At 52.4% G+C, this 27,275-nt stretch overlaps 1 protein-coding gene across 1 annotated transcript in view; it reads right to left on the bottom strand.

The window, feature by feature from the left end:
- ASTN2 (astrotactin 2) overlaps positions 1–27,275 on the bottom strand; it is a 166,287-nt gene that overhangs the window by 88,616 nt on the left and 50,396 nt on the right. The window contains exons 6-8 of the mRNA XM_057385552.1: positions 25,335–25,485; positions 13,204–13,370; positions 11,071–11,259 (exon numbers count right to left, since the gene is read on the bottom strand). Of these exons, the coding sequence (XP_057241535.1) occupies positions 11,071–11,259; positions 13,204–13,370; positions 25,335–25,485 (507 nt within the window). The remainder of the gene's footprint in view (positions 1–11,070; positions 11,260–13,203; positions 13,371–25,334; positions 25,486–27,275) is intronic.

The following is a 27,275-nucleotide window of genomic DNA, read 5'->3' as shown; positions in this document are numbered from 1 at the left end:
CACTGCCAGGGATCCAGGGGCAGCCACAGCTTCTCTGGGCACCCTGTGCCAGGGCCTCCCCACCCTCAGCAACCTTGTCCTGAGCCTAGAACACATCTGAGCTGTGTGCCATCCCCTCCTTGACTGGAAGGTCTGGGGAACACCCAACACCTGTGGATGGAGAGAAATCCACCCATCTGCAGAGGGCTGCAGCTGCTCAGTGTGGCAGGAGGAACTGTGTCTTGCTCCATCWATCTGCTCTCCAAGGTGTCTCCCTCCATCAGCTTTGCCATCACTGACAGCCAAAGGCCCTGACCTTGTCAGCTTCCATCAGTTCAAAACTTGCAGCTCTTTTACGATTTGATGGGGAAGACAACAGACAGACCCTCCTGGAGCAGCCCATGGAGCTCCTGCCCACCAGGCTGTGGCCACTGCCAGATGACCTGGGCACAGAATGACCTGCCCAYGCCTGAGAGAGCCAGAGCCAGGCTGGACACGTCCTGTGGGTGCTGATTTCAGTGCTGAGCTGAGCAAGGCTGCRGGTCCTCTCCCGTGGTTGTTTGGGTGCTGTTTGCAATCCTTCCCCCAGCAATTCTGTTCTTGGCGCTCTCCCTGGCATTGTTTGTGACAAGAYAGCAAATGCAGAACTCTCAGTGATGCCAGAGGAGCCAGCCCTACCCGCTGGGGCCTCCCAAGGAGGCTGGTGCCTGACTTGTACTCGGTTCCTCTGGGATTTGGAAACAGCATCCTGCAGATGATGGCTGCTCCGTGCACCTGCAGCTTTTCCAGGGAAACCCAACCCCAGCCCTGGGAAGCACAAGAACAATCCTTTAATATTAATATTTGCCTTTCCAATGTAAATGCAGACCCAGCTCTCCACTCAGCACACACTCCATTCTCTTTAACAATTTGAGAGTTTAAACATTTCTTTTTTCCCCCTCCTCTCCTAAGCTTCGTCGTTAACCTTTAAGATGAAGATAAGGCGTAAGGGTTTGGAAWGGAATCAGGAGGGACCTTGGAAATGAGCCAGGAGCAGCGTTAATGCTGGGCTGCACATCATATCTCTTCRGTTCTTCTCTCCCCCCAGGGTGACTCGGACTGCTCTTGACTACCACCATGGTATTACAAACTCTAATGAGGTTTGGAAAATAAGAAACCCACTGCGGCGTGGGAGAAACGAATAGAAATTGTTTTGTCTTCTCTCTATTAGTCATTAGAAGCAGAAGAAAAACAGCCACAGGCGATGGCAGGGCTGCAATACCACCACACATTTCATATGCTGGCACTCCGACAATGTCATTTCAGAGCACTTAATGCACCCACTTCCCCTCCACACCAGGCCTCCTGTGTGTCAGTGTGGGCTTCAGCTGTGCCAGCATCCCTGTGCCAGGATCCCCAGCCCAGGGTGACCCCAGTGCCCGCCCAAGGTGCCATGTAGGGTGTTTGTACAGCCCATGGCTCTACCAGCATGGCCATGGCCAGCCCGGTGTCCCCAGGGACAGGGACAGGCAGTGCCCAGGCAGGGGACAATTCCACAAGCAGCAGCACTGCCAGGCAGCCAGAACAGATGGAGAGCTAGCCGGGATTGGCCCTGCATCTGCAGAGCTGTGTTTTCTGTGTGTGAAGTTAATTACAGAACCACAGAGCCATGCATGGGGTGAGGTGACAGCACCTGCAGCAGCCTCACCCTGCCACCCTCCGCAGTGCCAGGAGCCAAACCCCAGCCCTGGGCTCAGCCAGGCACCTCAGAGCCCTTTCCACACCCCTTCCCTCCTCCCAGCTCCGTGCCCATYGCTCTCTGGCTGCCTGATGACGAGTGGCAGTGCTGCCACACCTTCCAGATGTTTGCCGGCTGCCCGCGGGCGCGGGCACAGATGGCGAGTGGCGGCATTCCCTGGAAAGCCAGAGCCAGGCACGCAGCCTGCTCTGCCCATGCTGGGCTCCTTCAGCCCGTGCTGGGGGACAAATGAACCGGCACAAACACCCCCAGCTTKCATCTGCAGGAAATTGTTGTTGAAGGCAGCAGCCCATGGGAGGCTCCTGCTGCAGCCCGGGCAGGGGGAGAGCACGGCAGCAAAGAGCATTGTTGGGGCATGGGGAGGGGGGCGAGGGATGCTGGGTCCATCCCCACCACCTGCTCCTGCTTTCCTCTGCACAGAGCCACCAGCATCCAAAGCACGTCACACTGCCCAGGAAGACAGTGAAGTGCAAGATTTAGGAGATCTGGGTTATGCCACAGGGGACAGGAGGGCTCCCAGCATGGCTTGTCACCACTTTTTGGGACAGTGGGTTCAGCTGATGGGGCCCAAGCCCAAAGCCAGCCCTTGCTTTCATGTTCATGCAGGCATGAGCTACACTGCAACAGGAACAACAGCAATTCCTCCGCCTCTGGAGAGAGCACTTGGGATGGGAAAGAGGAAGACAGGATTTTCTGCTGCACTGARGCTGCATCCAAGCCCTGCTGCTGCCTCGGAAGCAGGTATGGCTCGACAGCTGGCATAGCTGTGGAGCGCTCAGATATCCCCAYGCTGGTGACTGTTCCTGACTGCATCGCCTGGAGCAAGGATTCGCATTGCTAAGGCAATGTCAAGCTGATTTAGTCCTTGGAAGGGGAATCTCCATCAACCAGTGCTGGCACTAGCAAGGAAGAGCAGTGACAGGCTGCTAAATGTCAGCTGTGTCCCCAGAGGTGGCACTGAAGCAGCCCCGTGGTGTGAGCAGCACAAACCCCAGCCCAGCTAATGGGGACCAGCACCACATGGGAAATGCTGCTATCACATCCTAAAGTCGTGTGATCACAACTTACAGCCTCAAACCCTCCTGTCTCACTCTCCTGCAGCTTTTCAGCTGAACATAACCCTTATTTTCATGTGTCCCGAGTGGGTGCACAGCTCCCCTGGCCCAGGAGCAGCTGCAGCCCGTGTGAGATGAAGAAGGAAGCAGCAATTCCTCTCTGCAAGGCAGTACACCACTGCAAGGCTGTAAAGCCAATAAGGACCCCYTGGGATGAAAGGCACTCCATAAATCTGAGCTGTTATTATAAATCCAATCTCTTAATCACGCAGATTAACTGTGCAGCAACACCAGCTATAATTGATATCATAAAAGTCTGAGATGGGAAAGGCCAGCAGGTCAGCGAGGCCATCCTGTGGGCTGCTCCCCTCAGCACAGGGAAGGGGAAAAACTCCCAGGAGGCACAGGAGTTTGGGAAAATGAAGGCAGGGGCTTGGCAGAGCCAAGAAGGGAGTGGTGACAAGGAGTGGGTGGCACATGGATCATCTCTGCCAAACCCAGGAGGGGAGCAGAGCCCTTTCGCCTTCTGCAAGTACCCAGTGTCACCCCCTCATCCTCCCCTCCTGTCCACAGAATCATGGAATCATTTAGGGTGGGGTAAACCTTTAAGACCACGGAGCCAAACCATTAACCCAGCATTGCCAAGGCCACCACTCAACCATGTCCCCAGGTGCCACATCCACRTGCCTTTTGATGCCCTCCAAGRATGGTGTAACTGCACCACTGACCTCAGCATCCTGTGCCCAGGTTTGATAACATGTTTGATGAAGARATTTTTCAAATATCCAATATAAATCTCCCCAGGTACAATCTGACACTGTTTCATCTTGTTCTATTGTTTGTCACACAGGAGAAGAGACTGCAGGACCTCTCAGGGTGTTCCCTGAGCCTCATCTTCTCCAGACTAAACACCCTCAGCTTCCTCAGCTGCTCCTCATGGAMTTGTGCTCCAGAACCTTCCCCAGCCCCACTCCCTTCTCTGGACATCCTGCAGCCCCTCAATGTCCTCATTGTGAAGGGCCCAGAACTGACCCTCACCAGTGCCGAGTACAGAGGGACAATCCCTGCCCTGCCCCTGCTGACCACACTGTTGCTGGTACAAGCCAATGTGCCACTGCTCTTCTGGGCCACCTGGGCACACTGCTGGCCTCTCCCCAAACCTTTATGGGTGTCACCATCAGCTTTTCACAAGGTGGGCTCACAAGACCTCACTGAATCCTCTGTCAGCTGTGTGGGGATGTGGGTCAGGGAACACTCAGGCTGGCAGTAGGGTCAGGAAGAGCCCATGTCCAGACCCACCTTCCCAAAGGATGAGCATCCCCCCAGATCTTGCAGCTCCCACCCCACAAGAAGCTCCCAGAGCTGGGAGACAGAACCCTCCCATGCACGCACACACCTCAGCAGCATTCCTGGACTGGGATCCCCCTGCCCGGGGACGAGCACTCCCCTTGCTCTTCGCAGCTCAGCTAACACACAGACCAAACCCCAGTGCCCGCTGCCTTCCTCCACAGCGCTCATCATCTTCCTCCTGCCCTCCATGGTGTGCCCACAGGGCCCTGGCACTGCTCCCTGCCATCCCAGCAGGGCAGTGGACAGGGCAGGGGGGACAGCCCCTTGCCCCGTGTGGCAGCAGCAGGGCAGGAGGGACAGCCCCGTGCCCTGTGTGGCAGTGGACAGGGCAGGAGGGACAGCCCCGTGCCCTGTGTGGCAGTGGACAGGGCAGGAGGGACAGCCCCGTGCCCCATGTGGCAGCAGCAGGGCAGGAGGGACAGCCCCGTGCCCTGTGCCCCATGTCCTGTGTCCCGTGTGTCCAGGCACAGCCCGGTGAGCGTGGCTGCAGCGGCTCCGTGTGCCATGGAATCAGCTGTGGGAATGCAAATCTGCGCTTCCCCCGCCGCAGCAGCCGCTAACAAGATAATGAATATTTTCATCAGCTGCAGGGAACACAAACATCTGCGCAGGCACGGGGCTGGGGGAGYGGGGAGCAGGGTGCGGGGGCAGGAACAGCTCCCTGGCATCCCTGGCTGCCGGGGCAGCAGCTCCACTGACAGGGAAAGGAAAGTTCTGCTCCCTGAGCTCAGCAAAAGCCCGAGGGTGACACTCCATCAGCTCCAGTGGGTGCTGGTACCAGCTCTGACAGCAGTGCCTTGGCTCTGCACTGAACCGGTGTCTGCAAGAACATCCCAGCCCTGCCATGGGCAGGGACACCCCCCACTGTCCCAGGCTGCTCCCAGCCCCAATGTCCAGCCTGGCCTTGGGCACTGCCAGGGATCCAGGGGCAGCCACAGCTTCTCTGGGCACCCTGTGCCAGGGCCTGCCCACCCTCTGACGGAGGAACTTCCCAGTCTAGATCTCACAATTTTGGATGTACAATTGTTTTTGGGCTCTGGCTGCAGTGGCAGCTTCCACTGTGGCCATCCCTCTTCCTCCTCCTCCCTCTCCCTCGGGCTGAGGCACACGCTGGGAGCAGCGGGGCTCCCACAGGCAATGACCAAACACCAGACACTGACCTTGTGTGAGGTTATTGTGCTACCTGCACAGACAGGAATGAAACCAAGCAGCTCAGAGGCACATCTGGAGCTGGGATGGGGCAGCAGGAGCACGAGGTGGCTGTGGTGGCCACATCCATGTTCACCAAGAATGAGATAGCCCATTCCTTCAATCCCACCTACACCTGGTGCAGAAACACTCTGAGAACCCATAGTATTGAAACAACCTCTGTTGCAAAGCATCTCTTCCACCCTGCACCTCTGTGTTGTCTTTAGGGTATCACTGACACTGCACCTGCTTTTGTTTTTGCAGAACAGTAAAAAAAGCTTCCAACCTGCTKCAGAAGCACGTGGCTGCAGGCTGGGCAACACCAGCTCAAAGCCACACAATCTGCCGTCCTTTTTGGTGGGATGAGAACTTTGAAATTAAATGGGACGTAACAGTGGCCTAACTGATGGAATGCGRTGCTAATTGTGCTAGTCATTTATACAGCAGATTGGTAAAATCTCACTGCTGAGCCTGGCCAGTGAAGAGGTGCTCAAAACACACAGTGTCCATCCCACACACCCCACAGCAGATCCCACCTCCACAGGGCTGCTCAACTCCTTACAACCCCTTGGCTGCTGCTCAGGACTGTGGTGTGAGGCGTTAGYCTGGCTTGGAAAGACATCATTGCTTCTAACCGGCGTGTCCGAGGCTTCAGAGTTGTGAACAGGTAATAGAAGTGCAGCAACAAACAATAAAAAGATGAATGGAATGGAAGGCAGCCACTGGAAAAGAGATCCATCCATTATCCCGGCCTGAAGGGTAATGGGTAAACAAGGCTCTGGTGCAGCGGCTTGCCAGCACGGGAATAATAAACAGCACAATTATAACTCCTGGGCTTGGAGGTTCCAAAGAGAGGGAGAAAAATAGGGGAAAAAATTGACTTAATTTAACCAGTTACAGACACTACATTTGTGTAACTCCCTAGGGGAAGCAGGATGTCCCTGCCAGGGCTGGCCCGGGAGCTCCAARCCAGGGGCACCAGCAGAGCCCCTCCAGTCTCACCCCAGATGTGATTCTGCACCCAGCTGAGCCCCAGCCCAGCCCCTGGCAGCATCCACAGGTGGGAGAGCACGGGGTGCAGCTCACGAGGTGCAGGGGGGAAGGAAAGGGGGGAAATGTTTCCCAAAACAGCCCAGACAGGGATGGCACCGAGCTGCCAGCTCACCCCCTGCCACCGTGCTGCTTCGTTAAGGGGTGAGAAGCGTTGAGGGGAAGGAGTGACAGATTTAAAATTAACTTGCCAAACTCGCCATCAATATTTTGACAAGTCCACACATGAGGTCAGTGGCCTGACAGCATGAACGGAGCTGTGAGGAGGCAGAGCCTTCTGGAAGCAGTCAGGGCAGTGCCCATCCCTCTGTGCAKCACCCCAGACACCTCGGGCTGTGCTCAGCACCACCTCCAAGCTGCCCTTTGCCTTCCCCAAGGCTGGAAAGAAGCAGCAGCCCGGTTTTATAGGTGGGAATGGAGGGAACAGCATCCTCCAAGGACTTATTTGAAGAGGGAAGGGTGATTCCAGCTTGTGAGAAGGTGCTGGGCACAGCAGAGCTGGGCACCCCTGGATCCTGCAGAGCTGTCCTGCTGGAAAKGGGGAAGAGAAACCACTTGGTGCTCAGCAGGGAGGGAGCACCAACACAAATCCTCTCCCTCCCTCCAGTCATCAAATCATTCTGGCTCCTTCTCTGCCCTCAACCCCTCAAAACCCCCTGGACTCACTTCATGTCTGCAGGGAGGGACCAAATGGGGGCTGTGTGGGTGTTCCTGTGTCCCAAGGATTTGCCAGGCTGGAGCAAGAGCCAGGATGAGAGGCAGAGCCAGGGCTGGGATGGGAAGGGACCCTGGTAAGGGCAGAGAGCTGCTCCCAGCGAGTGCTCTGCCATGCACTGCTCTGACATCCTGTTTGCCGTGCTGCAATAATCCAGCAAGCAAAGCTGGCTCCACGGGCAGTATTTTGGGATTTCTCCATATTAATGGCRTAAAAGCAACAGTCTGAAACTGCAAACAGCTTTTAAACAAAAATATCTATTCCCTCATGGCAAAGAGACGGCACAAAAACAGATAAAGAACGAACAAACAACCCATTTGGAAAATAATTCCTCAGTGATTTGGGAACGGCGCAGAGTTCAGGCTCTGCCCCACCGTGAGGCAACGGGGGGAAAATCGCTCTAATCTAGTCTTTAGTGAGCTGCATCCACTGCTGGGCATCCCAGCTAGACCAGGAGGTGTGACTGGAATAGATCAGCTCCAATCCCATCTACTTATTAACCCCACAGGGCATTTCACCAAYGGGAATGGTGAATTCTTTCTTTTTTAAAGAAAGGAGAGGGGTGCCCAGAAGAAAACAGCTCTGAATGTGCTTTTGGCTCAGCAGTGGAAGGAGCAAGGAGGTTTTTGGTGGGTGATGGAAGATCCCTCTTCAGCCCCCTCCCAACATGCCCATGAAGAACTGCACAGGAGAAGCACAGGAGGAGTGCTTTGATTGAAATCCTTCCAATAAGGCAGCAGCAACAATGCCACGGTGCACTCCTCCGAGCAGGAACCTTGATGCTGGCATGTCCAGCAGAGCACTCGAGCACCCCAGCCTCCACAGAAATAATTAGTGGTTATTAAGCCACCTCAGCAGAGCAGAAGCTGCCCACAGAGCTCCCAACTCCTGACAACTGGAGCAGAGCTGCAGGGATGCTGTGGCACTCAAATCCTGCTGGGCTGTGCCTTCATTGCCACTGGTGGATCAGAAAGGGACAGGCTGCAGGCCACACAGAGAGGTGTTCCATCAGGGCTGGGGTTGTGTGGCTGGAGCACACAGSATGAACCATCCAGCTCAGCCCCAGCATCTGCTCCCTCCACCTTCCCCTGGGCATTGCTGTCTCTGCAGGCACACAGCTGAAATCCTGGGGTAAAGGCCCATGGATAAAATTACATCTCTTAGAGAGGAAACCCAAAATCTTAAGCAGTGCTGACCAGAGCCACACGTTGGTCTGAAGTCTGGGAGCTCTCAAGCTGTGCAGCTCTGCTGCACCCTCACATCCACCTGTGCTCTGCATGCTGAAGGTACCTCCTGCACATCCCCAGCCTCTCCAGCTGGGCAGGCACAAAAACAAAATATCAGCACATCCCAGTGATGTCCTGAGCACGGCCTGGAGGCTGCCAAGAGCACRGACCAGGCTCTGCTTGGTGGGRMCCAGCAATGGGACAGGAGGAACAGGCAGAAACTGAACTGATGCCCAGRAAGTYCCTCCWGAACATGAGGCAGAAYTTCYTCCCWGTGCAGTGACCACACACTGAACAGATTGRCCAGAGAGGGTGTGGAGTCTGCCTCACTGGATTATCCAACAACTGCCTAGCTGCAATCCTGTGCCAGCTGCTCCAAGTTCAGAGCACCCAAAGCTGTTTCTTCTGACCTTACCCATCCCATGATTCTGCCACCACCAAAAGGGCAGAGACTCTGACTGATCAGTGCTGCAGCCCCTTAGGTGGCAAAAACACCTCCCTGACTCCCAGGGGATGGAAATTCTCCAGTAACTGATAAGTGTTGCCCAAGTCAGGGTGTGCCAGGCGGTTTTTCCCAGCACAAAGGCTCYCTCCCAGCCCCATGCTGACATGCCTGGCAGATTGAGAATATCCTATTTATTAAAGACACTGAAGATGCGGGCGACATGGGAAGCAGACACCATTCGAAAGATTGTCACATCTGCATAGYTAAAGGATCCCAGCAGTCATAAATCCCTCTAAAATACTCAGCCCCTTGTTCTGATAGCAGGTTCTTGCTCCTACTTCGCAGAAACAGGCTTTTAATCCCTAGTATTAGGCAGCTTCCTGCTATGTTTCAAATACACCAAATTAAGGGCTCCTCTAACAGCTGGTGTCTTAATGCTCAGAGAGGTTCTTGAATATCTATGAAAATCAGAGGCAAATTACATCTTTTAGTTAATAATTTCTTCTCCATTAACCTCCTTCTCTTCCCTTGTTAAGGGATGATGTAATGGTGCTCCTAGACCGTAACCCTGTGGCTCTCCTGGCAGCCTGGCCACGGGGGAGGACACTGCTCGCAGGGAACCGAGCCCTTCTCATCACTGCCTGCTGCTTTTGGAGCCAGCAGCCCACGCTCAGATGGGAAAAGGGCAGCTGTGCTGACCTTCCAGGCTGCTGGAAGCATTTCTGGAGCAAGATGTGCTGCCTTCCCTCCAGGCGCTGAGCTCTGCGGAGCCACTCTGTCGCACGCTACAGCCGGCACCACGTGGGCTCTTGTTTCAGACCTGCTTTCTYCTGCCCCTCACAGCTGTTACACTTGGGACTAGAGAGGCTGAAAACCCTTTTTGTGACAGCAGGTTGTGCAAAGAACTCRGCTGTCCCTGCACAAACCCTCACTGGGGAAAGCTTCTCCCCACTGCACACCCCAGCCAGTGCAGTGGGAGCGGTGTAAGCTCTGGGAATGAGAGTGGGTCACTAACAGCCCTCTTTTTAACCACAAAAACTGTCAGGCAGAGCCCCAGGGAGTGCTTTCTGGCCCCTGGAAGATGCCATCCCAACACCTCAGGTGTTTTATTYCCAGGACAGTCCCCTGGGAATGCTCCTGGTGCAGCTCTGGACTGCCCAAACCCACCATCCTCAGGATGCCCTCAGACAGGAAGATTTGGAGAAGCCTCCTGAGGGGTCCCAGGATCAATCAGCCCCACAGACATCCTTKTGTGCTTTCCAGCTGGAATTCAGCCCTGAGGACATTTTCTACCTRGAAGCAACAAAGCATCACTTAAACCCATGGAAAACTTCATCTGTGCAGCCCAGGCTCTGCTCTGATGATGGGAACATGGGAGGGAGAGAAAACAAAGAGGAGTCTCCTGGGAAAACTGCCTTTGTGTCCTGTCARTTCTCACTTCCAGCAAAAGCTGCAGCTCTGCTGGCCCCAAGCACTCTGCTGGCTGTGRCTTTCCCAGCACTTTGTGCTGATGGAGCTTGTAATGCCAATGTCATCAAGAGAGTAGAAGGGCAGAGCTCAGCTTGAAGCCAGGGAAGCTTTGCACTCAGCTGGGCAAAAACACCTGGAAAAACTCTGTGAGCAGCAGGGGTGAGCACCCCAAGCTCCAGCTAAAATCAGAGGCAGCAATGAGGTCTTGAAAGGAAGGCATTTYAGAGAAAGAAACACTCAGGTGCTGGGCAGGGAAGAGCCAGGTRTGGGCGGGATCTTCTCCTGGCTGGGATTAGTGCTGCTGCTTCAAAACTCAGAGCCACCCTGGCTCACACCTGATCAAAACGCAGCTGCGTTGAGAAGACMTGAAGAAAAATAACTAAATAACTCATCTGAAAGCCCTGAAATCAGCAAGCTCTCCTCTGTGAGCACGGCAAGGTGAAGGCATTTACCTTCAGCTCATTTGCATTATTTATGGTGCTACATCCACAGCTCCTCCCAGTGCTGTAATGGGGRCACAGGCTGGAAACACAGCAAAGGAAATGCTCTTTCACACTACACACAATCAAAGACAGAACTCATTGTTGCAGGACGTGGTGGAGATGAAAGATATCAGTGTTCAGACAGAGATGAGGCAATGCTCCAGAAAAAGGCACATGGAGCACGGTTTGATCTGACAAGACACACCCTGGGCCAGGAGGAGCCAGAGGGAAGGGTGAGCAGCAGGAAAGCCATGGATGCTGGCTGTSCTCTTGCTCTCTTCCCCTCAGAGATGCTGGCTCTGCACCACCTCACCTTGGTCCCCATCTCACCACCCTGACATTCCCAAAACCAGAAGCAGAACCAGGACATACCTGAAGGTCATCTGGAACACCTGCCCTTGGTTGACGTGCTGGCTCCTGTTGTTGTAGCCGTGCAGCATCTCCCCAAAAAGGGTGTCATTGAACTTGGCATCCGACTTGAGGCACTTGGGGCCCTCGCAGATGTCAGACAGCATCAGGCAGGAYTTCCCATCTGGGGCCAGCTTGTACTCCTCCACACACCTGGGGRACCACAGGCCATGTGAGAGGGGTCAGGCACACAGGAACCCACCCCACGAGCCTCTGTCCAGTGCAGCCAAGCACCACCAACACCTGCAGAGCTGCTTGGGCAGCTGAGGGGCCACAGAGCCCAAATCCTCTGCCCTGGCTGCGTTGGGTGATCACTGAATGGGGACAGCTCAGCTCCTGCAGAGAGGTTGGACAAAGCTTTGGGCACCCTGGTCTGGTGGAAGGTGTCCCTGSCATGGAACAAGATKAGCTTTAARGTCCCTTCTGACCTAAACCATTYCATGATTCCACGTTCTCCTGCCTGGAGCTGAGCCCACCGTGCATCAGCTGCCCAGGAACAAACAYTCCCCAGGAAACAGCACAGCAAAATCAGGCTCCTGCCCCTTCCCACCCAGCAATACCTTCCTGCATGGACACAGCTCCAGCAGGGCTGCTCCCCTGCTCTTTCCCACTTTCAGGCCTSATCTGGCTCAGATTCACGTGTTCATCTTCAACAGACAGGAAGGGAAACTGAGGCAGGCAGCAGGGATGGATGGGATTAACTACAGACACTGGAATCCTTGGTGGAATCTTTCACAAATGTGCTCATCCTGCCTCTCCTCCTCCTTTTCCAGCAGCCTTTTCCTCATCTCCCACCTCACAGGGAGCTCTGTTCCCTGCCTGTCCTTCCTCCCCACAGCCCCAGCGCTCTGCCAGCACCAACCCCACCTCCCCCCAGCCCAGCCTTGCTTCCCTCTCCCCTTCCTCTGCTGCATTTTACTGCAAGCTCAACTCCCACCCGTCTGTCACACTCTTCCTTGCCTGTTCCCAAAGCTCAGCTCAGCCTTGAAAAGGGATTATGAAAAAAAAAAAAATATATATATATATATATATAAAGGGGAAACAGTCTCTGTCCTTGGGGATGTAGGGCTGAAACGCAGATTCACGTGGGTGTGGCTGGAGACCATGGAATGTCCCAGGATTTTTAGACCCTCCCGACAAAGGATGATGGTGCCTGGACAAATTTCCAGCCCTTTCTGCAGGCACAGAGCAGAAAAACGTGCTCTGTCTTGGTGACTCAGCCGCTCAGTGTTGCTAAACAATAATAATAATAATAATAAATAAATAAAAAAATAAAGTGATGGGGGGAAAGAACAACAAACCAGCAAAAAAGGGATAAATAAAGGAGAAGCTGGCACAGGCAGAGCTCCCTGAGCTGCTCTTCCCAGGGACCAGCCAGCAGCCAGAGCTGCGTGAGGTTTTTCCTGCACCTGCAGCATYGGGGCTTGATGGATGCTCCTCAGAGTTACTGCTCAGGACTTGCAGTAACTTCCCCTTCTTGCTTGTGGGCATTTCCTTCCCAAAAGGGTATTTTTTTCCCCTTTCTTCCTCCTAATCCATCACACTGGGACATGGAGCAGGTCTCTGAGTGTGCCTGAGAGTGTGAAGCTGGGGCAGGGGATGGATGGCTGCAGCTGTGCAGCACAAAGCCAGATAACACTGAGCTCCTTTTAGAGCACGCTGCAGCTGCCCAGATTTTCCTGAGAGAAAATGCTAAATCGTGTAGGATTATAAGATCCCAGCCAAAAWCAGGGATGAAGCTCTATTTTTAAGRGAGGCACAGGGGAGTAAAAATAAAAATAAAGTAAATTTTAAAAGTGGTATTTTTTTAAACAAATCCTACACCTTCCCCCTCCAACACACAATGTACAATTTTTGGGTCCCTTCACRGTGAGTCACGGATCAAACTGTGGGGGAATGAAGGAAGGTGCTCACACTCCTCCTCACACTTCCCCCAGGCAAACCAGGTGTCTCTATTCCCTGCTGGAAGTCAGCTCCACAAACAGCTCTTTTTTTTTTGGACACCCAGCTCCAGGCTGGGCTGGGATGGGTGGCACAGGGATGGAAAAGGGCAGGGGGGSTTTGTCTGCTCGCTGAGGAGCACTGGAGGGGACTCACCCACAGAACATGAAGATGGTGCTGGAGGAGGGGTCGTGGGGCAGGGGCAGGGTTTGCTGGAGGCAGAGCTGCTCACAGCCRCCGTTGAAGCCGTCGGAGCAGTCGATCCCTTTGGAGTAATCGTAGCAGCCGGTGCCATCCTTCATGGGCCGCAGGTCCTCGGGGCACTGCAGCCAGAGAGACATGGAAAAGGTCACCTGTGGGTCCTCCCCCATCCTGTGAAGTGGGTGCCCTCCCAGACACAGCCCAAACAAGAGCCTGCTCAACTCCTTTCCATCTGAAGGGAATGGGTTTGTCTGGAGTGATGGATGGGGAGCCCTGCATCACCTGCACAGCCCTTGGGAAAGGGGTAAGGGCCATGGGGCAGGGATCTGGGATCTGGGATTGGGTCTGCTGCCAAAGCCTCCCTCCTCATCCTCCCCCCAGAGGATCAAAATCACACAACAATGAACCCTCTATCCAGTGTGGGGCAAATCATGACAACCCTCTGTGTTTGCTACCCGCTCCCCCAAAACGCAGAAAATCCAGTGCAAACCAAAAAGAAACACCTCAACACCCAGAGAACCATCTCAGTGCTCGGGAACGACCCAGAAATTCATCTCAACCCACACCAGGGCAGTCAGCAAGCATCATATCCAAAAGGATTTGGGCAGGACCAGCCCGTGGCAGAGGCAGGACTGGGAACACACAGGATGGCAGCCCAGGCTCATCAGTTCTCCACAGCCAAGGGAACCACGGCTCTAGTTTTTAATTCCCTAGTTTTTAATTCCCTAGTTTATAATTCCCTAAGCTTATAATTCTCTAATTTTTAATTCCAGCTTGCTTCCCTTGCCCCAGAAGATAAAAGCCAGCAGGCAGCAAATGCCATCAATAAATTGTCACCCGGATTAAAACAAATTTCTATTTGTGTTATTGTCCCTTCTCACCAAAGGGAGAAGCATGCACACACAAACAACAACAAAAAGGCCAGTCCTTGAAAAAAATAAATAAATCTTGTCTAGGAGCAGMTCACAATTAAAAATGCATTATGGAATTTTGTGGAGATGAGTTAGACTGGAGATGACACAGGTAGTGATGAAGGCACTCTGTCAAACGGCCTCTGTCAAGCAGAGGAAAGGTTATAAAACTGCCATACTTCGTGCTTAAAAAAAAAAAAAAATCAATTTTCCATGTGAGAAAAATGCTGTACATATTAATAAAAGTTCATGAGACCCTGGACCCTGGCAGGATCCTGGGCTGCAGAGCCTCGCTCACACTTGGCTGCTTAAGAAGCAAACAGGGACAGCAGAAAGGGGCTTTAAGGAGTCCTGGCACACYCTGMGCAATCACAGAATCACAGAATATTTGGGYTGGAAGAGACCATTCAGTTCCAACCTCACTGCCATGGGCAGGGACACCTTCCACTGTCCCAGGATGCTCCAAGCCCCGTCCAACCTTGGCCTTGGAGACTGCCAGGGTCTCACCACCCTCAGAGGGAAKRATTTCATCCTAATATCTAAYCTAAACCTCCCTTCCTTCARWWTRWAGCCATCACACTTGTCCTGTGCTGCTAAAATTTTGTCCCCATCTTTCCCTCCACCCCCTAGAAACCCTTTCCATTTCCCTACAGCAGCAGCAGCAGCATCAGAACTGCTTCTGCCCTCCCTGCAGCAGTTGATCTCCACTCCAGTGATCCCTCAGATCCCTCACTGCCCTCAGCTCTGGGGATTGAAAATCTCAGTGCCATCCTTGGGGACAGTGGGTAAGGTGGGAAGGGAAAGCACAAGGCTTTTCCATCCCAACAATCCTGGCAGCAAAGGGCTCTGGAAGGGGATGATGCCCATCTCTGCAGGGTCCCAGACACACAGATCTGGAATTGGCAGCAGGAAGCAGCAGAAGACACGGGAGCAGGAGATTTTCCAGATGCATACACGGAATAATGAAGGAGGAGAGGGGACAGAGAATAATCCATGCTTTTCACCACCTGGGAGCTGCCTGGGGAACAGGGTGAGGGTGTTGGTGAATCTGCAGAAACAGCTCCTGCGGTGTCCTCCTTTGCTGGAAGAGCAGAGCTGTGCAGAGGGGCAGGSAGGCTCTCCCTGCAGGACACAGGGCTGGCTGTGATCAGCATCTCTGCTCCACAGCACCGCATCCTCCTCCCTGCTGCTCTCCCTGCACCCACAGGGCTCTGAAAAGCTCCTCCTGGAGCTCCTGAGGGATCTGCCAGGGTGCTGCAGGCAGCTGGATGGGGCTGTAAGGCAGCAGGAGCACAGCCAGAGGATCAGTCACAGCTCTCTGTGCTGTCACAGGGATTCTTGCCCTGGCACAGCTCCACGTGCTGAGCTCAGCACCTTCTGCAGCCACGGAGGAAGAAGAGGCTCATTCTGTGACTGGGTTAGTGGGTCACCAAAGCCCTCCCTCCCTTAGTCCTGCTCTGCTTCAGGCCACCCTTGGGATATTCCTCCAGTTTTGGCTCTCAACCACCACGAAACATAATTCCTTTCAGCTCCTAATGATGCATCCTAATACTCATTAATTACAGCAGGCAAAGAGCTCGGCACAGCGCTTGTAAAGGAAGGCACCCCCTTTCCTCACACCCATCCCTGCTCAGAGTAGAGCTGCCTCTCCACTCAGTTGCTGGGCTGCAGCACGGAGCTCTCCAGGGACAGGGAGCTTTGGGAACTGTGAAAATATGGGGAATGTCCCTGCTCAGGGGAACCAGGGGGACCAGGGAACTCAGAAATYAGTTCTGGCCCACAAAAACACCACCAGAGGCAACACCAGAGGGTTTTGCAGGGATGAATAAGTGGATGGAGCAACTACTGGGCACAATACATCACAGAATGGTTTGGATTGGAGTGGACCTTAAAAATCATCTCAACTCCCCTGCATTGGGCAGGGGTGCCACCCACTATCCCAGGCTGCTTCAAACCTGCCCACTCTGGCCTTGGGCACTTCTTGGGGCAGCCACAGCTCCTCTGGGCTCATAAATCTTTGTAACACACCTCCCTGCCCCTGGAGCAGAGGATTTCCCATYGGGATGTCCCACCAATAAATCAGAGTGGGGGAAAACTGAAGTCCTTTTGAGTGCAACTATATTCTTGCCCACAGGARTCAGAAATTASCCTGGAAAAAGTCATTTTSTGCTAATCCTGACTCCCTGATGGGTCAGCCTGGGCTCCTGGAYGGGTTTGGAAAGCCAGCACTTGCCCTGTGTTCACTGGGCTTTCACAAAGGAGCAGATCTGTTCTTGCTGACATTGATTTGCCTGGCTCGGGCAGCAGAGAACCAATAATTACGGTGAGTTTTAATCAATGCCCCATCAATTTAGTTGCAGTTCAATTTGCCATGTGCCTTGGCAGTGACACAGGACGGGGGGCTCTGTTGGGAAATGATTACAAAATCAATGAGCAGCTGGGTCAATAGCTCTGTCTGGTGGCACGTCCTGTCCCTCCCCAGTGGCAGGAAAGCTGCTGAGACGTGGTGCCCCAGCAGGTCCTGGTCAAACACCTCTGCTCACCCCTCATCCAGATGTGGAATGGATTTACTTAGCCAGGGAAGCAAAGGGAGCTCCCACACAGGTACCCAGAAATTTTAAAAAAAAATTGCTGTTTGTGGTTTATCACAGACTTTCATTGTATGGGTTCATTTCCAGCTCCCAGACCATCCTTTATCCATGGATCTGACCAGGAAATAGAACTCAGAGTTTGGGAATAGGGTGTGACACTTAATCCATGACATAGAGAGGAAAAGGAGATGTACAGGGAGACTCCAGCTCACAGTCCGCTCAAAACCCAAGGAGAAGCCTGGATTCTTGGCTTTATGTTTTTATGTTAAAACCATAAATATTTATGTTTAAAACCATAAATCCASAAATCCAACAGGCTATGTTTAAAAACATAAATCCACGGCCTTGCATGTCCACTCCATCTATGCAGAAGTGAACTGATGTCTCTGTGCCCACAGACAGCCCTGAAAATTGCCCTTGGCACTGGAAAAGAAAACTTATCTTGTTGTTATCAGTGTTAGCACCGATCACAGGGTCCTGAAGGCTGAGCACAGCCCTCAGCTCCAAACTCTGACCCTGCTGCTGCCCAGGGCTCTGAGGAGACGGACCCAGCAGCAGCAGATCCCCATGGTTTGGCCAATGGCACAGCTGGACACCAGCCCATCCCAGAGCTCCCAGGTGCTTATCCCTGGGATTGCAGTCAGCAAATGAATTTTGAGTACACACAAAGAATGGATGTGCTGAATAGGAAGTGCTATTTTTATCTGCTTTTTTTTTTTTTTTTTTTTTTTGCAAAACAGGCTTTTTTCCCTTTTAAATGACATCTCCAAGGTGACACAGAGTGGCAGCTTTGGCAGGACCTGCTGCCACATGCCCACAGCCACCCCTGGGAATACAGCAAGCCCAGCCTCGCTGATACACAGGGGCTGTGGTTTGGAACAAAAAGGGATTCCTGTGCCCACTGCTGTCACCCCAGCACAGCGTGTGGCACCGTGTGGCCTCTTGCCACCAGCACTGGGCACAGCTGCTCTGCCCACCACCAACCCAGAGCAAAAAAAAAGAGGAGGATCATCACTGGTGGAAAAAACCACAAGCACACARCAGAACCTGGACAAGATTGTGCCTTAGGAAAACAAATACCTGGACAATTCCCTGCTCATGTAAGGTAAAAAAGGGACTTTTGCTCATTTCCTCATTTACAAAGCTCATTAGCAGCGAGATGAGCAAGGGGTCACTGGAAGGATGGGAGCACACCCGCTCTCCTCCACCTGAGCTCCCTGCCTGACCTGCTCAGCTCACTCCTCTCTTCCATTATTAAGTTGAAAAAAACCAGAATACCTAATAAAGTGTTTCTATAGAGAGTAAACTGCCCTTTTTGTCATTCCACCCTGTTTTCTCTGACACAGAGATTTCTGTGTCAGAGTGCTGGAGGTGATGCTCTGGGTGCAAACAAGTCTGAAWCCCCACATCTCTTAAAACCATTTCTGCCACCAAACCCTGCTCCCAGTGCTGCTCCAGGCACCATTCCCATGCCTGGATGCCTCCAGAGGTGAGATCCCCAGCCCTGCTGGCCCCAGGCTACACAAACATTGAGGGACTTTGGAAATGACCCCCCTTTGAGCCTCACCCCTCACCAAGGAACCTCCTCAGCGTGAGACAAAAGCATTAATCCCAGGCACTGCTGAGGTACAAGCAAGTGCCAGCATTTTAATGAGCTCTGACTATGCCCTGGCATGTATTTATTTGCTTGTTGGRGCTCAGAAATGACACAAATGCAGTAAACCCCTCTGTGTCCATATATACATACATATATTATATATATATATATACATATTTGGACAATTTCAGCTTATTCTGCCTTGTTTTCTTGACCCAGGAAGCCCCTGGTGAGCAGAGCTCCTCAGCAGCAGCAGGACAGAGTGTGGCTGTACACACCCAGCTCTGTGTGTGAGGTTTATCCCTCCTCTCCCAATATTTTGATGAAACAGGGCCAAAATGCTGGTTGCTAAAATGCTCTCCAGAGCCACCCCTGCTTCACCTCCTCGGGGCAGGGATGTCCTCACCAAGCCCAGCTGTGGCACAGCCCTTCCTGACACCCCACTGCGGGGGAACATCCTTCCCAGAGGGGAACATTACAACTGTTTTTCCAAAATAACAGTCATTATCTTCCCACTCTTTCCCCTCCCTCCCTCCTTTTCCCCTGCTTCCTTTTCCCTTTAAAGATCATCAATCATTATTTTAGCCTTAGAAAACCAAACCCATCTGTCTTGCAGGCTCCTGGTGATTCTCAGCCTGGGGGCAGTGGGGTGGGGGATGAGGGAGCATCTCCTCACCCCTGCCCACCCCTCCAGTGAACCTTCTCGGGCAAATCAAGTTCTTCTGTGCATGTCTGCATCTCAATTCTGGGTGGGAGGGGTTTGTTTCAGGCTGCTGGTGGGATGCCATGCACACAGAAAAAGCTCCTGGARCGAGGAAATCTGCTTCCCTTCCAGAAATCCCCAACAGCACATTTTGGGGTGTGTTGGTATCTGCTGCCCGTCTCAGGGCATTTCCAGTCATAGCAGAGGGTGGCACCCCCAAAAATCCTTCAGGAAATCTGAAATTCAACCTCTGTCCCCCCTGGCATCCAGGGTGCAGCCCAACCACAGCTCCACACACCAAATCCTATATCCCAAAGCAGCCCCAAAGCCCCAACCCAGCTGTGACAACACACGAACCTCTCACTCTGCTCAGGAGCTGAGGGGCATCAGCCAAGCCCTCAAGGAACACTGCTGAAAAACCCAACACTGGAGAAATTGGGGCTTTCATCAYCTRAACCACTCCTTCCCTGTGCWGGCAGGGAGACCTCCAGCTCACCCTGGAGCTTCCTGAGTGATTCCATTTTGCTTTTAAATCAGCCACCCCTTGTCCATGAGGGACAAACCCCCTCTGAAGCCAAAGGCAGCTGGGTGGTTTGCCCCCACCCACCACCACCACCAACCCCAACAGCCTTTGCCACCCTTTCCTCCTCAAATCCCATTTTCAACACGGGCATTTACCTGGATTAATGAGATAAAATCCAAACCCATGTGCTCCTTGGAGAGGAGCTTGCTGTTGAGCTCAGGGGGCTTCTGATTCCAACCACAATGTGCAGAAGGAGTCAGCTCCTGCTCCAGGGAGCCAACGAGATTTTAAAGGGATTAGGAGAGACTGCTTTCCTCATCTCCCTCCCTGGTGTGTGCATCTCTCCCATAATTAGCTAGGTGCCTCTCAAGGCAGGGATGGGGAAGTTTTTATTTTTCAATGAACAATTGTCTGTCAGAAAAATGCAGATTTGATGAAGCTTAAGTGCTTTGTGGGATTCCATCAATTACATCTCAAAACTCATTGGGAAATTAGGAGAGCATTTAATTTTGACAAGGTTGAAATGTTTTGGTTTCCACCGCCTAATTTTGTTTTTATTTCAGGCTGTACACTGAGATGAAGCAATATAAAACAAAGCTCCAGATGATAACGGTGGAATTGAACATTTCCCTCTCCTTTATAGAAAGGAAATGTTTTGAACCAAAGCATTTTGGAATTTTCACACATGCAAGGCATTTCTGCACAGCCTTTTTGGGCTGAAATTCCTAAACACCCTGTTTTTCCCCCAGAAAGTAAATTCTCAACATCATCCACATAATTTCAAAGCATCTCCCCATCGATGTGTGGTGGAAGGAGGAGACCAAAGCTGCAGCCACTGCCCTGCTCCTGCATTTCTAATCCCATTTCTCCCCRAAACGGTTCCACTCCTAAGTGAAGGAGTTTCTCTGCAGCAGCGAGGAGCAGCCCATCATTCCGAGGTGGGAGAGAGCAAGGGAAGGATTAGCCCCAAACCAGCYGTGCTAAGGTTTATATTCCTGTGTGAACCATGCTAAATTCCTCTTCCTTCTGTGTCTGAAGAGCCTGGGACTGACACCACATCAGTGTCACCGTGGGCCACAACTTCATTAAGGGACTCTCTGGGAGATGCTGTCCCTGCTGAGCCAGGCACATTCCCTCCTCCCTGATGGGCTGCCCTCACCTCACATCATCCTTGAAGGCAWACTGTACTTTTTTCTTGCTCAGACTAGAAATAAATCTCTGCCAGAGAGAGCTGAGCCTGTGAGAGGGGAGCCAGTGAGGATCAGCAGGATTTYATGTCTGTGCAGAAGAACAGCACCCTCTGCCCGGGCTGGGAAGGCTCTCCAGGCTCTTGCCACACCTCTCCCAAGGTGGGATGGATCCTGGAGCATGCTTTAGCCCTTCCACATCCACCTGCAACACCCTCAGCCCCTGTGGCACTCTAATTTGGGTTAAAGAACCAGCTCAGCATCATCTGCAGGCGCACAGATGTTGCAGAGCCATCAGACCACACTGCAGTGAGGCTGCTCACATCTTAAACACAGGGCTAATTCTTGGAAGGACTGTCTTCCTCATCCCTAACAAAGCAGTTGGCACCCTTTTGCTTCTCCAGGTGATCCTCCTAGTGAGGACACCCCATCCTGGGAGGAACATGGGGCTCAGACACCTTCACTGCACTCCTGTACCTGCTGCTTCCTCCCACGGCGATGCCTGACGTGATCTCGGAGAGAACAGAGAGAACCTCCTTGCCCAGTTCATGTGGCAAGACCAAAGCTCCCATTCCTTTGGGAAAAAAACTCATCCCTCTCATTTTCCTGGCGTTGTAATTGTACCTTTCTAGGCTCAAAAATGCTCACAGCCATGGGACAGTAGATGCAAACAACCCCCCTTCTCCTCAGGTAGAAGAGAGGACTGGCACCAGTGAGCAAAGCCAATCTGAGAGACAGCTGGGAAAAGCTGAATTTAARCCATGATGCAGGTGTTTCCTTCGGTCTCTCAGGGCCAATTCACAGGTTTTCATCTCAAATTATAAATCACCAACACATGAGGGTTAAGCATTTTCCCTCCTTCAGCATCCTCCCTCCAGGCTGTGCAGCTACCACCGTGCCAGTGGAAAGGATCAGCAATATAATGTGAATTATTCCTTCAGCACATTTTCTCCTGGTTTGCTGTGATCCCTGCAAGATGCTAYGAAACACACACTGGACTCAATGTGCAGAGCCACTGGATTCAGAGAAACTCACTGGCATTTTGTTTTCTTGGGAAATGCCCACAGCTAGATCAGATCCATCACCAGTTATAGGGTGCAATAAGGAAAAAAAAAAAAAAAAAAAAAAACAAAAAAAAAAACAAAAAACCCACAACAGCACAGAAGCAGGTTTTCCAGAGCTTGGGGGTTGTTTGATTATGTTAGGGCTCAAACTCAAGGCTCCAGTTAGCTATGCCAAGGTCTTAGCAAGGTTACAACTGACAATTCCTAAAATTACATGAWTTTTTAAAAGTCCTCCGATAAGAAAAGAACTGCAGAAACCCTTTATGCACTCATGCCATCTACTGGGTACACATCAAACTAATAGAAAACCATGAGATGGTGGGGGAAAAGGAATCCCATGGGAAACAGRGCATGGCAGGTGGAGAGCTGCGAGTGATGATGCAGCTAGAGAGGTTTTAGGGTCTTCAAGCGATGCCTACAAAGCAAGATTTTAACTGAGCCGAGGAACATCCTTCTTCCTCTCCATCATCAGCCCAAGGAGACCCAGCCAGGCTCCAGCACGAGCCACGAGCAATCCGCCCTTGACTCTTCAACCGAGACCTTTTAGGGCCAAACAATTAGGAAATGGCAGAGCCCACGCTGCTAAAAACCCAGAGATAAATGCATCCCAGTCCTGGCAGAATTACTGGAAGCCGTATTAAGGGCACGAAGGAACTGGTAACAGATGATGATTGTATATAAAAGGAATAAGAAATCTTGGAGATTTGTGCTGCTCCCCGGTTGAGCCGCTCGGCTCCAGCTCTGTGGTGCATTAATTGCTTACAAGGCTGCATGTATATTTTATGCTCAGTACCTGCCTGGAACATTTGTTGGATTTAGCCTTGATTGATGAACCACTGATTATATACTTCTGTGGTCCTCGGCAAATTAATAAACTGTTGACTGGTGGAGATTAACAACATGTCATGATTTGTGAATCCGTGTCCAGAGCGAAGCTGGAGCAAACCTGGTGCTAAAATTAGTAGGCAAATGCTCCCTGAACTCTATAAAAAGGGGATAGCTTAATTAAATTACATCCCGATATTGCCCATAGCACTTACCAAATTGGCAAATTGAGTTCACAGCGGTTCAGCTTCAAAACCAACTGACATCCCTGAAAATTTGCAGCGCGTGACCCCATCCCTGCTCRCACTGGAAGCACAGCTCACACCCAGCAGGCTCCAGGAGAGGGGCTGGAATGGGGAGGGGCAGTGCAGGGATGGGCAAAGAAAGTACCAGAATRTCACAAATGGGGGCTGTGTGAGTGCTGAGACTCCACTCCCATCACTTGTGATTCCACTCAGCACCGTGAGCACAACCCAGCCCATCCAGGAGGGTTTTCCCTGGACAATGGCTATGGAGCACAATCAGAAACACAGGATGGTCCCTTCTACACCTCTCCTCATGCCCCTCCTTTGCCAGGAACATCACATAGGTGATAAGAATAAAACACTGCACAAGGCTGGGAGAGCTAGGCAACATTGTCTGGGGTCAGTCTAAAGGGAAACAGAGAGATTTGGGATGGGATGCAGTGGGGTCCCTTCACTGTTCATGATCCATTCCCTTTACACACAGCCTCTGTCAGGTGTTACAGAAGCTGAGGAGGGGTATTTYCCCCAAATGACACAGTTTTCTGCCYSTCCACATGCCACCACTAGGCCTGTAATTTATTGACAATTTCTACCTTAATGTATCYTGACTTTAAAAAGTGGCATCGTTTCCCAGAGGAGTGGGGCAACCAGAGCCCTGATTGCTTCAGACAGTGCCTGGGCAAGCACCTTGGTGTTCAGAGAAAAATAACACCCAAAAAAAGGGAAAAACACCCCAAAGGACTAGAAAGGCAGAAAACAACCCAAAAGACTAGAAAGGCAGCTGCTCCTTGGAAAAAAGAGTGAAAAAATAAAAATGAAAATGGGAAAGAAAGGAGGAAGGGGAGAGGAGAAGCAAAGGGGAGATGGCAGCAGGCGTTGCTGGTGACACATCAGACTGTCGTGCTAAATGGCCTTAACAAGCAACCTGAGAAGGGGATAATGAAAACGCCTCCCCCCCGGGACAGCGCGGCTCCAGCCTGACCTTTCCCAGCTGCCGTGTACAAACATCTTCAATAAATAAAGAGACATTTATCTCCTGCCTCTGCTGAGGGGAGGGATGGGCTGAGGGGGCTCTGCTGCAGAGAGATGAGGGGTTTCAGGGGTTTAGGAGCGGAGTGTGTGTGTTTGAGGGGCTGATGGAGAGGTGACAGCTCTGAACTCTCTTCAGGGTCACCACGGCTTCCTGGCACACAGGGGCTTCAACAACACACAGACTAAAGGCGATGCTCCAGATTCCTGCTGCTCCCCAAGGCTCTGCCCTCTGACTCTGAGTGCCACACTGGATTCACAYGAGTTCCTCACACGGGGAAGGGATGACTTTGCTGTCAATGGGGTAGAGCTGGGCAAGATGCTGCTCCCACCTGGAAGCACAGCAAAGCCCCTCTGGGCATCAGTGGCCGGGAACACCTCCCTGGAAGTGGCCAAGGCCAGGGTGGACAGGGATATGAGTACCCTGGGCTAGTGGAAGGTGTCCCTGCCCATGGTAAGGGGCTAGAACAAATCGATCTTTATGGTCCTTTCCAATCCAAACCCTTCTAGGATTCTGTGATTCACACCCTCTGCCCAAAACAAATGGTGTAGGGTCTAGAAGGTCCTGTGGACTGCAAAACCTGGGACTCAGCAGATTGTCTGGCAAGACATGAGCACGTTCAGAAACAAATCAACCCCCTGAGGGTGTCAGAGATGCCCACAGGGAGGTAGGAGGGGAGGATGCTGCATCTTTCTTCCACACTGGGCAGCCCAAGGCAGGAGAAAAAGCGAGGCAGCTTTCCACCCCTGCTTCTTGACAAGCAGGAAAACAACCACCAGCCTCAAGCAGTTTTTCTTTTGCTCATCTGAGCACCTGGGCTGCTTCCCCTGAGTCTTTAAGGGGTTTGTGATGTGCCATGAAGGCCCCAGCAGTGGGGGAACTCCTCCAGCACACACATCCCCTGGGCCAGAGGGGCAGGTCATAACTGCCCCTGGCTTGTCCCCAAACCAGAGGCCAGCCCAGGGGACCCCATAGCCCCAGCACCTATCCCATACACCCAACACCTATCCCAGATCCTCAGCACCTACCCCACAACCCCAGCACCTACCCCACATCCTCAAAACCAACTCCACACAGCCCCAGCACCTATCTCACAGTCCCTTTACCTACTCCACATCCACAGAACCTACCCCAGAGCCCCAATACCCACTCTACAGCCCAAATACCTACCCCACAGCCTCAGTACCGACCCCACAACCTCAGTACCCATTCCACAGCCTCAATGCTGACCCCAGAGCCCCAGTACCCACCCCACAGCCTCAATACCCACTCCACAGCCTCAATACCCACTCCACAGCCTCAATACCAATCCCACAGCCTCAATACTCACCCCACAGCCCCAACACCCACCCCACAGCAGCAGCACCCACCCCACAGCCCCAGCACCTCCCCCAGAGCCCCAGCACGTACCACGCAGCCCGTGGAGTCCACCTTGCGGTCCGAGACACATTTGAAGTTGCGGGTGCAGCCACCGTTGTTGCGGGAGCAGTCCCGGACGGGCCCGAAGGAGGAGAGCAAGTCATTGATGGTTTCGAAGTAGGTGGACAGCATCGCTTCTTCCCTTGGAGAGAAAAGGCACAGTTAGGGCTGGCAGGGAGCTGAGAGCACGGCATGGGCAGGGAGATCCACGGAGAGCTGCTCTGGCACAATCCCTGCATCCTGATGAGCCACACSGAGCCAAAGGAAGCTGCCCAAGAAAACGAGGGCTTTGTGATTATGCTGTGTAATAAATCTGCTGCATAACTCTGGCACCCTCCATGGAGTCAGCCAGTCATGGGGTTTCAAAGATACATCCACCAGTTTTATGCAAACCAGCAACTAGGAGATGCTTTATTGGGTGGGGATCCAACCCCGCACCAGGCAACAGCAAATCCAAAGCCATAAAACTCTTCCTGAATATTTCACAGCTGGGCCAAGCCTCCCTGAGCATCCACACCCCATCCATCGTCTGGGGACATTGCCAAAGCTGGAGAAGCACGTGGAACTCAGCTTCATGCTTGCTGGGATGGGATGTGGAGCAGAAAATGTTAGGATGAGAGCTGGTGCAGATAATGCAGGGATGAGATGTGAGCAGAAAATGCAGGGGTGGAACATGGTGCAAAAAATGCAGGGATGGGACCTGGAACAGATAATGCAGGGATGGGATGTGAGCAGAAAATGCAGGGATGAGACCTGGTGCAGATAATGCAGGGATGGGACCTGGAACAGATAATGCAGGGATGGGACCTTGTGCAGATAATGCAGGGGTGGAATGTGGAACAGATAATGCAGGGATGGGATGTGGGGTGGATGCTGGGGATGGGATGTGAGTAGATAATGCAGGGATGGACCTGGTGCAGATAATGCTGGGATGGGACCCAGTGCAGATGATGAAGGGATGGGATGTGAGCAGATAATGCTGGAATGGGATGTGGAATGGATAATGCAGGGATGGAACCTGGTGCAGATAATGCAGGGATGGGTCCAGGCACAGCTCTGCTGCTCTGCTCCAGCCCATGCTGTGAAAAGCCCCTGGCACTGCCTGCMCTGTGACACCTCTCTCCCAAGCAAGTGAGGAGCATGAGCACCCAGGAATAATTCCAGGGCCATGAGAAGCCTTGGGAAGCTCCCAGCCCTGCCTCTSGGAGCTGCACACGCAGCAGATTTTGCCTGTGACAAAGCATCCAGGCACTTTGCCTTCTGCTGGGTTCCTGCRAAAGGAGCACAGATGCTTGTCAAGAGCTTTAAGCATCTCCCAAGATATTTTTCATCTTCAAAGCACAGTTTATACAATAACCAATACCCACAACCCATCCTGGGCAACAGCACCCGCCACCCTCTCACCGACAGGAGAGAGACAAAGTGATCAGAGAGAGAGAAAGGTCACAGAACAAGCCACTGATAGCGACAGGTTTGACCTTCACAGGCTGTTTATTAGATCCTTACACACAGGAGRCTGCAAATTAACCCTGACCCCTCTGCCCTCAATACCCCTGAGGCAGTGCTGGGGGTTTATTCTCCTTGAGCATCAGCACAATGACTCAATGGCCAGCGCCAGGGCCCCTTTTTGGGGAGGGGTTTAATTTGAAAACACCCTGCTTGGCAATGAAACAGCACTAAAGGAGCATTCATCAGTCCTGGAGGGGCAGGGCAGTCCTGTGTGGAAGCAGCCCTGTGTTCTCTATCAGCAGAGGGCCCCTGAGCTCACACGCTGTCACACTCAYRCACRCAGATCTGCCAACACCGAGCGCTCYRAAAAACCATGAGTCAGGCATTCAAAAAGAATATCATGAAACTGGCACCAAAATGATGAGATTTTAAAAATAAATCAATTGCCGAGCTGTTTTGGGTTTGTTGTTTGTTCTTTTTTTT

This window comes from Malurus melanocephalus, unplaced genomic scaffold (genome assembly GCF_030028575.1).
Source record: "Malurus melanocephalus ecotype Western Australia unplaced genomic scaffold, MMel_1.1 scaffold_840, whole genome shotgun sequence".
Classification (NCBI taxonomy): Eukaryota; Metazoa; Chordata; class Aves; order Passeriformes; family Maluridae; genus Malurus; species Malurus melanocephalus.
The sequence above is the reverse complement of the archived record's forward strand: the minus strand, read 5'-3'. Positions and strand labels throughout refer to the sequence as shown.